General features: G+C 44.9%; 1 protein-coding gene across 1 annotated transcript in view; it reads right to left on the bottom strand.

Moving 5' to 3' along the window:
• The window catches only part of igsf21a (immunoglobin superfamily, member 21a), a 105,560-nt gene that overhangs the window by 38,668 nt on the left and 55,562 nt on the right, over positions 1 to 11,330 (bottom strand). The window contains exons 3-4 of the mRNA XM_053444773.1: positions 9,683 to 9,804; positions 123 to 241 (exon numbers count right to left, since the gene is read on the bottom strand). Coding sequence (XP_053300748.1) covers positions 123 to 241; positions 9,683 to 9,804 — 241 coding nt within the window. The remainder of the gene's footprint in view (positions 1 to 122; positions 242 to 9,682; positions 9,805 to 11,330) is intronic.

Genomic DNA, 11,330 nt, shown 5'->3' with positions numbered 1-11,330 from the left:
CCTCCCCCACCCAGCATCCAGGGTCTTTTATATAAAGCACAGGAACCTTGAATACTGAATTCAGGGCCTCACTGACAAGATGTTTTTTAAGATGGGGATGAGGTGCAGCAGTTGGTACTCACACATAACAGTAAGAAAAACGTTCCCTGAAGCCAGGACCACCTTCTCCCTCGTCGCCCGGTCGTAGATGCCCACGTGGCACTCGTACGGCCCGTTGTCCGAGATCCGAACCTCCGGCAGCCTGTGGAGCACAAGAATCAACCTGTGAGTTCAAATCTATGCATTTTAGAACTAATGTGGCAGGAATGCACAGAGAAAAACATCAAGATAAGAAGAGATCAAGATCATAAATGTTAACTTTAACTGATATGAAGTTATAAATGCCTTATAAAGCAAAAAGCAGGATGACAGACAAATGTTTCCGTAGCCAAAAACTTTATTGAAACATTTCTACACATACAGCAGAGGCTTTGGTCTATTTACTGGTTTTAAACTGGCTAACACCAAAATAAACTATAATAATATGACATAACAATATCAATTACTTAAAATTATAGTGTTAATGCTACTTCCTTTTAAACACTGCATCCCAAATTCCACTATCGAACAGGAGTCCTTGATGAATTAATTATTAACTGAGGTGAAATTAAGGTAAAGTTCATCATATTAAATAATTTAGCAGTTTGAGGTTCTAAACTAATTATTGTTACCGAATGAGTGTATCATTGTTAATGATGGTTATCATTTAATAATGATTTGCAGCATTACATACATGTCAGACTTCTCAAGGTCCTTTAAGAAGACCAAACAGGCAATCTGCATAATATTGTGTTAATAACTATACGAAATTAGTCAAACGTTATTCATTAGTTATTGTAAATGAATAACTAATAGTAGGTTGAGCAGGTATTTAAGATTATTAAAGTATTTTACTACTTTCAAAGGAACACAACTGAAACCAGATTCGTTAAGTTTCATTACAGGTAAATTATAGTAATTATTTCCCTTCCTCTTTCCCTCCTATCATTTTTTGCGTATCATTTTGCAAAGAAAACAACAAAGCAACAGTTGTGAGTCAGTGACGGCAGATTCCCTGAAAGAGCAGAGCAACACAATCTGTATTCTGCACTCGGCTAATGTGTCAACAATGAAAAATCAAAGTGAGACACTGCTGGTCACATTTAGCCTCTGTGATTTATTCCCACAGAACAGGAACCAATGTCCTTGCCGCCCGGGTGTTTGTGACGGGGACCTCTGTTGGTGCAGCACCCGGCCGTTAATGAGTTCAGCTGCGGTAGTGAGTGTGTGTCTGTGTGAGTGTGTGTGTCTGTGTGTGAGTGTGTCTGTGTAGAGTATACTCTTTCCTCATCAAGCAGCTGTCTTTGAGCTGCCCTTGAGCAAGGCACTTTAACCTGGAATAAAAAAAAAGCTTAAAGGATAACACTGGCTTTAGCTGGTTTCTATTCTTAGCATTTCCAATAAAGTCTTAATCCACACATATATTTTCCACTTCTAATGTACTTAACGTATCTACTTGTTTGACCTTTTGTGTCTGTAAGAATCATCTTATTTCGTCCATCTTTTATTTATACAGCTTATCCTTATTGGTGGGATGGAGCCAGGACCATTTAAAAGGGATTTGAACTTATTTCTTCATTATTACCAGAGGCTTCGTGAAGGGCCTCGTTGGGGGGTTTCTAACGGGATGCACCATGGACAGGTTGTCGGTCCAGGACACATCTAACAATCTAGAGTCTTGTCCTCCCCCCCCCCCCCCAATCTGTTTGTACTTGGGTGGTGGGAGGACATGCAGACTCTGGGCCCAGGACAAAGTGCTTGGGCTGGGAAGGGATTATTTAAAATCCTAAAATATTAAACGGAACCTAATAACATGTGTTTCGAGAGTTGAACCATTATCTGCCCATTGTTACCAAGTTTGACGAGGATGTAATGGATGGACCAGGTCCAGAGAAAGCAAAGTTCAAACACTGAACTTTAAACTGAGAAGGTAAAGTTTTGGCTACACGACCAAAATGTTTGGCAAAGTGTATTTGAAAAGCTGAGACCATCTCGGGATCTAAAGTGCGTTGGTCTCCACCGGCGCTTCCTTGAGGGATAAGCATGAAACAAGTCTTTTCCTCGCCACATGGTGAACTGATAGGCGCGGCACAGCGCTGGCAGCGGGGAGGTAATTGGCTTTGTCTTGGCTGGTATGTTGTTACAGTAAAAGCTGATGTGGCCCATTGCTTTGTGTTTTTTTTGTGTTTTTTTAACAAACAAAGCCAGAGTCCCCGGTCCACAATCCTGACTCCGGCAATCGTGGATCCACACAGGCGCGGAGAAAAGGAACCGAGCAGAGATAAGACGTTCGGCACAAAGAAAACCCCCGACCACAGCAGGTCCCCGGGGGGGGGGGGGTGGGGGGGGGGCTGCTCCTGAATTTTGACAGCGAGACGTGTCCGTCAGAATTACAGGAGCGGGGGAACAGAGGAAAGATTTAACACCTCACATTGAGGCTCCTGTTAAATATTAAGACTGGTGGAATTAATCTTTCGGCACGCCCTCTAATCTTTGATGTCAGGCGTTTCAGAAGTGCCGGTCCGTTGAGAAGCCTTTTCACGGCTGTGGGTCCTTCGTCAGCTAATGTTTAAAATCGGAAGGATAATGAAATCACCTTTTAAATTGAACAGAACTAATAATGATCATATCAATAGACTTTAACCGTGGATTTTGTCAAAACCCTGATTATTGGTCTGGTGAGAAGACGTCTTATAACCTTTTGTCTTTTAAAAAGCAACAGTGACTGGAGCTCTTAGCAGGCGAGTGGAGGAAACAAACCTTTTTAACTCATTTTAATAAACTTTTATCCGGTCTCCTGAGTCCTGCTTGTGGTAAGCAGAGTAAAGCAGCAGTGGATTTATCGGTGCAGCGTGACTTCTTGACTTCAGCCCACCTCCTGTTCCCGGTTCTCACTTTACCAGACAATACGCTCTGTGTCTTCCATTAGCGCTTCGCTCTGGGCCCAGAAACCTTCCTCGTTAAAGAGTCTCTCTCTTCTCGTCTTCCTCTTCTTCTTCTTCTTCTTCTTTTATCACTTTTTCATGTTTTTCATTGTTTGCTTTCATGGGTTCTTTTGTCCTTTTACTTTGTTGCCAAATCATGCACCTCATTAATCAGTGACTTTTAAAAAAAGATCCCAACCCCCGCCCGCAGCCTCGCACACAGAAATGAGTATTATCACTTGAATATGGTGAACGAGCACCCGAGAGCAGAGGTGAACAGACTTTTCTTTCTTTTTTTAAACCTGCCCCTGTACACCAAAGAAAACCTGCACCTACACGTCGGGGATCGATAGCAATGGGCCCCCACGGAGGAGGAGCAGCAGCTAAATAAAAAACAGCACACCGCAAAGAGGGATCGATTGTCCCCGAGGAGGAGCTGCATCTGAAAGCTCTTTCCTGTTATGTAGGCCTTCCCCCCGCAACTCCTTCTGCCTACAAATGCAAGCAAACCGCCGAGATGGGGGTGGGGGTAGGGTGGGGGGGGGGGGGAGAGCTCTCTTGACGGAGCGGTTGGCTGAGAGCTCGTCCAGGCCAATCTCCGCTTCAGATCAACCAGCACCTTTGTCAGATCTTCCTTCTGGCCCGAGCCTCGTTGGGGGGCGAGTGGGTGAGGAGACTCTCCACTGCAGCCGGGTGCTCACTTGATGGAGAGCAGAGATGAATGGCCTCGAGGACGGTGTGCAAAGGAAAAGGTGTGTGATCAGCCACGTTTCCTTAAGGATTGAGCATGAAAGAAAAAAAAGGATGAAAACTATGCCGTGATTCTCCGGTACCCGGGGGGGGGGGGGGGGGGGGGGGGGTTGATTGACTTTCTGCTGGCTGGTTGCATTACAGGAAGTGCTGATGGAGGCTCGATGTCTCAGTTTTTTTTATCCGACACAAAGCCGCGGCGCTGTTTGTTTGCCGTCCTAAGCGCCGCATTCATGGATTCAAACCCACACAGATGCAGGGGGGGGGGGAGCTCAGAGATAAAACGAGGAGAAAGCACAGAGGCTTTGCTGAGAGAAGAAGAAGAAGAAACCTCAGAGTAGCTCCTGAATGATTACAGTCATTCTAAAAGCCCTGTTCAATGAAATAGGTTATGCATTACTTATCATTCATTACCACTTTAAGAAGAAAATCATTTACTCACCCCTCTTTAGGAATATTTATTATTCACCACATAGATAAACTCTGTGAGGAAATCCTTTAACTAGAATTACCACTAAGTCTTTGAATGCCTCTTCCTACCAGGGGGTTCCTGACATTGTGCATTTGCAATAACATGATTTTACTCTGACCTTTGATCAGTAAAATCAAATCAGCTAATCTGTGAGTCTAAATCAACTTTTGGGCTAAATTTAAATTCATTATCTCGAGGCATTCTAAGGATAACACGTTCACAAGGCCTAAAAGGTTTTTGTGAGGTCACAGTGACCTTGACCTTTGAACACCAAAATCTAATCAGTTCTTCCTTCAGTCCAACTGAACATTTTAACCAAATTTGAAGAAATTCCCTCAAGGCATTTGAGAGATACTGTGTACTCAAGAAAAAGATGAACGGATGGACCAACTGGCTGTCGCACACTCAAAGGAATAAAACGTTCCTTTGACTTATTTTCATTGTCATCATAAACTAAATTGAAAGTGTATTTTATCTAGTATCACAATACTGTTGCAACACTTGAAACTTCCGAGGTAAATTCTGTCTCTTTCCCGTCGGAGGCCTCAGTGGACACCACGCTCACCTTTAGCCTCAAGATCGGGGCAGGAAGATTTTTCACGGGAACATTTTTAAATATGTAACTCTAATCGAATGAGACAACCTTGATACAACTTCCCACAGGAAATATTTATCAATTATTGAAACACCTTCCTGAGCTCTGGTCCCTCCTGAAGCTGCAGGAACAAAAGCGATGGGGTTTGTCCATTAGTGAGTGCGACAGGTGAAATAACACACGGGTCCACTGGCGTTTCTCTAATGAGGTAAAACTGAATAAATTCATTTTTTGATCACCTTCAACCTGTCAAACTCCCCTTAGTAATAGAAACTACTCAAAAGGCAATTTGCAGGAGACAAGACACGTCCTTTTCCTCTTTGTGTTTGGACGCAAATTGAGATATTTGCATATGGACATGGGGGACATGTCCCTCTCAGAGTCAAGTACTGGATTGATTTAGTCGTTTCTTAAATTCTCACATGACTGGTGTCAATTTACCTCCATGATAAAGTATAGAATTGGAAAAGGACAGAGAAGCACTGACATTCAGGGACGACCTGAGTATCCAAAAGGTCCTTCAAGGTAAACCCCATGATGCAGTTTGTCTGTGACCTCTACAAAGACCCACAAGTCCTCTATGCTGCGACTCCATTAAGGGACAGACGACATCATCTGTCAGTGCCGTGACAGACTCCTCCTGAAAATCAGTTTTACATTAAAACTGCATAGTTCCGTTTAGCCAAAAAAGGAGACGGTAGATTTAAGATATAAGATGATTTTTTTTGTGTTACATTTAGACAAACTTTGTGGTCTGCGTTAAAATATTATAATAAATGTGGTTACTCTTACTTTTTTACTGTAAAAGATCTTTTGTGTTAAAGTCCAGAGTTTGGTTGACAATTCCTCTCTAAGCCACAAGTGGGCGCTGTAACTTGATTGTAACACAATGAGGCTGTGTCTGAAATGATTGACAGTTTATCTGATGATAGAAAGTTAATCATTTGTGTGTCTGTCAGTTTCAAAGCAGGGAGTTGATAAAGCTTTGGTTTTTTTATTTTAAGTGGTCATGTGGCTGATGTAGTCGGTGAGGTCATTGGCAAGAGAGCGGTCACACTTCAACACTCCATGTTTTGTGGTGCATGCTGGGTAATTACAGATTTGCTTTTTTTAATTTAATTGCACTCCATGAAGTAGGGCAGTGCAATATAAACACAATAGGTCAAACCATATCCATAGAATTAAATAGTAATTATTATCCGAATCTCTTAGTAGCTGAAAACATCCATTTGATTCCTGACGATTCTCTGCCAGGTGAGTTTCTTTGGAGACATCTGAGTCTGGGTTTTGTGTTGAGTTTTGTGTTGATCACCTCTCAGCCTCTCAGCCTCTGACATCTTTGTTCTGTTTGGAATGACTCATGCGTGGGTGGGACGAGAGGTGAGTGTTGTTTGAGCCGGTCGAGGTGACCAGTCTGTGGCAGAATGTGCAAAAACACAGCTTTTCTGATCTGTGACTTTTCATACGCATGGAACTGTAATAACGATGTTCTCCTTTTTTCGGTTTTACCCTGTTCTGTGTCAAGTTCACTCCTTTTTTGTTTGAGTTGCCTTCATGCAATCTCCCTGCAAAGCACCGAACAAATTATGAAAAATACTGCTGCAAGGAATGTGAGTTGTGCAGTAACCAATAAAACTGAATATGAAACAACAGATGCTTTCCTTGTGCTTTATAATATATTCTGCATGGTCTTAATTTGAAGGTTTTCCAAAAGCATTTTGCTGCCGCTTGTAGTTTCTCAAAATCTCTCAGAATTTCCTGTGGTGGCCTCTGATTTTCTTTGGCTCCTGCATCTGACTTCTTTCGCTGGAAATGTGTGAAACCAGTCCTTGATTAGACACTGGACCAGCATCAGTGGGATGGAGCTGGGATTGGTCTGAAGGACGAGGCTCACTCAAAAACCTGAGAGGGGAAGAGCTCTGGTGCCAGGCTGTTCAATGAGAGTGGGCTCCCCTTGACAGAGCCTGTACAGAGCAAATTTCAATAGCTCATATTAAAAAGAAAGTCATCATTATATGAGGGGGGGGGGGGGGGGGGTTCTTTAAGTTGTAAATAGGCCATGGCGAATGACAGTCCTCGTACCAGCAACACAATAATCTGTTTTTGGTGTTTTTTTCCCTAGAATATTCACTGGAATGTTCCAAAAAATATTCAAAAGAAAGTCACCTCCTTCCACCTTTTACCTTGAAAGTCATGGACGTTGTTAAAAGAAAAACCCGACTGCTGGCAGGAGATGTAATGTGGACTCATCAGAAATATTTCATGCCCAAAAAAACATTTATCTTTTTCTTCAAAAGTGGATTTAAAGCCAACAGCACGGGAGAGAGAAAATAAAAGACACAGGGAAAAACATTTAAAGAAATATATCTCCTAAGACCGAACCTCTGCTGACCTGGGTTCGTGCTACTTTCATCTTTTGTGACTGAAAAACCTCTGGATCTTCAGATGGTCCTTCAAATCCCAAGAGTCATCAGCCACATGTAAGAGATCCACCATTTGTCGACTCTGTGCACTTGAATGCAGAGCGAGCAACAGCTGTTTCCATTCTCTGAGAGACGATGACTAATCGACGTCAAAGGCAGATAAAACCAGGCAAACTGAGAAGGAGTCAATATCAGTGTCATTTCTGAAACCCTCTCATAATTGAAAGATAGCACGTGCGGAGGAAAAGAACCACCTCCATCATTGCTGCTCTATTACAGCGCAATAATCAATATTGCGGCGAGGAGAAATGTGTTCTACAAGAGGCTGGGTGGTGGGGGGGGGGGGGGGGGGGGGGTAGCTACAAATACATTTTCTCCAAACAAAAATGCTGAGTTTATAAAAGATACAGAATATCGAGGCATTCATTTAGGTTGTACAAAATGGATTAGTCAGACTGCTCCGGCTTTGTGCAGAAGATTTAAGGTTCTCAGGTGGAGACGGGAGATTAGACCGAGTTGAAATGAGGCTTTTCTTTGCATTTCTTAGCCGAGCTGAGCTTCTCCGTTACACCATGAAAGTGGGATTGTGTGTTTTTTTTGTTTGTTTCCTGACTGGAGGAATGGTGAGACTGAGGCCGGGGGGAGCGTGTGATTCTCTCAGGTCGACAAACACGGGCTTCAGCATTGTGATGCATGATCTGGATGCAGGTCAGCGCAGGTAGAACCCAAGCGTCCCTGAAGCTGGATCATCGGGAAAAACATTCCTCCCCTTGGGTGCGTTGTGTTGGACTGACTCTCACTTCTGCTCTGTGTGTGTGTGTGTGTGTCCAGGCATGGGGGGGGGATGTTTTCTGTTTGTGTATGCAGCCATGTTCCCTTTGTTTGTGAGCATGTACGTGTGTGTGCACCGCTTCATTGTGATGATGCCTATTCTCCCACAGGGATGGTCGGATTGTCCGGATAAATTACCCTCAGCTGGGCAGCGACATCACACACGAGAAAAGAGGGACGGGGGGGGGGGGGACGACACAATGAGGTTGGAATGCACATGAGCAGAATCAAAGAGAATCAAAGAGAAGCAGAGATGAGATGAAAGCAAAGCGATGAAACCTGGAATCAGCACAAAGGGACTCAACGTGTGACGCATCAGGGTTTTCAAATGAAGTCGTAGGTGTGCGACACACGGGCCGGCCACTTCCTTTGTGTTGCCGCGGAATAAGAGAGTGGGAATCTGCAGCGAGCGCCAGAGCACGAGGAGCGAGAGAAAGTGTGAGGAGAGGAGGGGGGGGGGGGGGGGGGGGGGGGGGGAGACATCTGCAGCCATACTGCCGGGGCCTGCGGTAAAAAGAGAGAGAGAGAGAGAGACGGTCCCCAGGACGCCTTAAACGTGTAATCAAGCCGAGCACAGCCAGATGACTCCCCACCTCCTACTACTATGCTCTCTCCATTTCCTGTCCTCTCTTGCTGTAAAAAACTGTTACTGCATACACAGTGTGTGTGGGGAGGGGGGGGGGGGTTGTGCACACACTGGATCACAGAGGCCAGAGAGACGTGTGCGTGTTCACCTCCGAGGTTTCGTACACACCTAGTTTTAACATGTGGTTTTCAGGATCCAATCACGAGTGGACAGTTCTGAGTGTGTGTGTGTTATCAGTTGATATTAAATACATGAGTCCCGTGATCGGATCTCAGCTCCCGGCTCTTGACAAACACACACGTATGATATTTATGTTCACGTAGACCAAGCTATGTTGTTCTCTACACACGTGTGTCCCATGTCAGTTTGTGTGAGAGGTGCAGAGACGAGTCAGGAGAGTCTGAATGAACCTCGTGAGGCTGTGAAGGAAGATTTTATTAATTTAATTATCAATCATTATGTCTACGTATGTCTGTTAGGGGCTCAGAGGGCCATCAGCTTCACGTGTGGCCCGGACCACCTCCTGATATCCCATCTGAGTGTGTTCACGTCTGTATTTAGAGCCGTCAGCTTGAGATGGAATCACAGAACCCACCTGTTAACACCAGGTGTGTGTTTGCTAATGCACCTGAGCTGGGCGGAGCTACATTTGGATATATATGCACCTCTGCAGCTGGATTGAGACCCAGCTCCCCAAGGGGGGGCCAGATGTTTCCCAAATCTCTAACATTGAACGTCTTATCCTCAGAGTTGGTGATTAGATTTGTGCCGCTGCCTCCTCCTGTCCTCATGTAATAATGCAGTGACCCCCTTCACCACGGTCACTCCAGTCCAGGCCCGGTCTGACCAGGAGCAGATGGCCGGGGGGGGAAGCAGTGCAGCGCCGAGCAGGAGAGGTCACCTCGGTGCACGGAGCATCAGGAGTGATTATATCATGAGGTTAGTAGAGTTTGGCAAATCACGGCCACAGAGTCACAGAGATGAGTGGTCGTGTTTTTTATAAAATGAAAGTCGGAGGCTCACCTGACAGTGGACTGGTACACGAGGTCCTCGCGTCTGCGGTAATCCTCCATGTGAGAGTAATTAGTATTAAACATAGCGTCATAGGTGAAGATCTTCTGCTTGATGGTCCCTCCATCTGTGACCTGAAAACAACAAGAAGAAGACAAGAAGCCTTAATGGATGTTTCCTCTGATGATGGATGGGACAGGGCCGTACCTGTCTGCCCCCCCCCCCGCCCCCCCCCCCGGAGCTTCTCCTACATACAAACTGTTGTTTCACGGCCCGGAGAGGAGATAGCACTCCTGCCTTCAAGTTATCTCGGTGCGGTCGTGATAAGCTTGCTGCTTATGAAGCACGAGCGCGGGGGGGGGGGGGGGGATTGAACATGATAACATGATAACATCAGTCTCGCAGACAGCTGCCCGTCTGTTTCCGTGCACATGGTTAAGTCTTAATGAAGACTGACACAGCGCGGTGTTGGGAATGTGTCAAGCGGCCTGATTTCTGCAGAGGTAATGGCTTGTGACGAGATGCTGCAGAGGTAGGGGGTGGAAGGGGGGGAGGGGGGGGGGGATCGGATATTCAACAACACTGGTCTCATCTTTTTTTTATTATTTTCTATCTGGGCATGGTATATGATGGAGCACTTCTTCCCCCTTCCTAATATTCACAGGAGAGTTGAAGTCACTTAGCATTTGAATGACTGTGATTTCTTCTCCCCTCAGAAACCACAGACAGCCATGAAAAAAAGGTGACAGGATTTTAATGGAGCCTCTAATGCTGCTTTGAAGAAGGGGGATTGTTGGTGGGCCGGGGGATTCTCCTTTCATTTCGCGGCGAAGATGCTATCGTTCTGATCCGATCCAATCCCCCCCCCCACCCCCCCCCCACCCCCCACCCTCGGTGAGGTAAACAACGTCAGAGCGATTCATTATAAGTCCGTATACGATTGTATAAATGTATACATTACCTCGCGAGGGGAGACAAAGCTAAATTGTGTTTATATGAGTAAACGACTGTTCCCTGTGAATGGGGGGGATCTCTCTTAACCTCTCGCCTCCAGAGACAGAGCATTGCTTCAGGCTACGTTTGCCAAGTGGCGCTGCACAGGGAGTCGACTGCACTCAAACAACCTGAAGCACGGTTGTCAGTATAAATTACCTTTGTTACTTATAAATATAAGGGGGGGGGGAGGGGGGGGGGGGGGGGGGGGGGGCGTTTAACCCCTTGTAGACGGACGTCGCGAATTTGCCTCAAACCTCATTCCGATATTAATGCCGCGAGGTGACGATTGTGCCTGATGGTGCAAATACTACACATACCAAGGAAGGTATTGGAAGCACTCCGCCGCCATCTAGTGGTCGAAGTGGAAAACACATACTAGCCAGTTGGGACTGTGCAGCAAAGTTATTTTGAGGTATTAAGCTGTATTTTAAATACTGTGATGATGGAACAGCAATGATTATACAGAAACATATGTTGTTATTCAATTTGAAGCAAAGCAGCAATAATCTACATAACAGAGACTAGAAAATTTGTTAAATTAAGGTTATGCCCCATTATGCCTAATGTCACTAATTTGCCTCATACCTTAATTTTATATATACTGTTAATGCTATGTTAAAATTCAAAATTTCTACTTAATTTAGCAGCTAAAACACAAAAAAAA

Source organism: Pleuronectes platessa, chromosome 2 (genome assembly GCF_947347685.1).
Source record: "Pleuronectes platessa chromosome 2, fPlePla1.1, whole genome shotgun sequence".
Taxonomy (NCBI): Eukaryota; Metazoa; Chordata; class Actinopteri; order Pleuronectiformes; family Pleuronectidae; genus Pleuronectes; species Pleuronectes platessa.
This window is presented reverse-complemented; position numbering and strand designations above follow the sequence as displayed.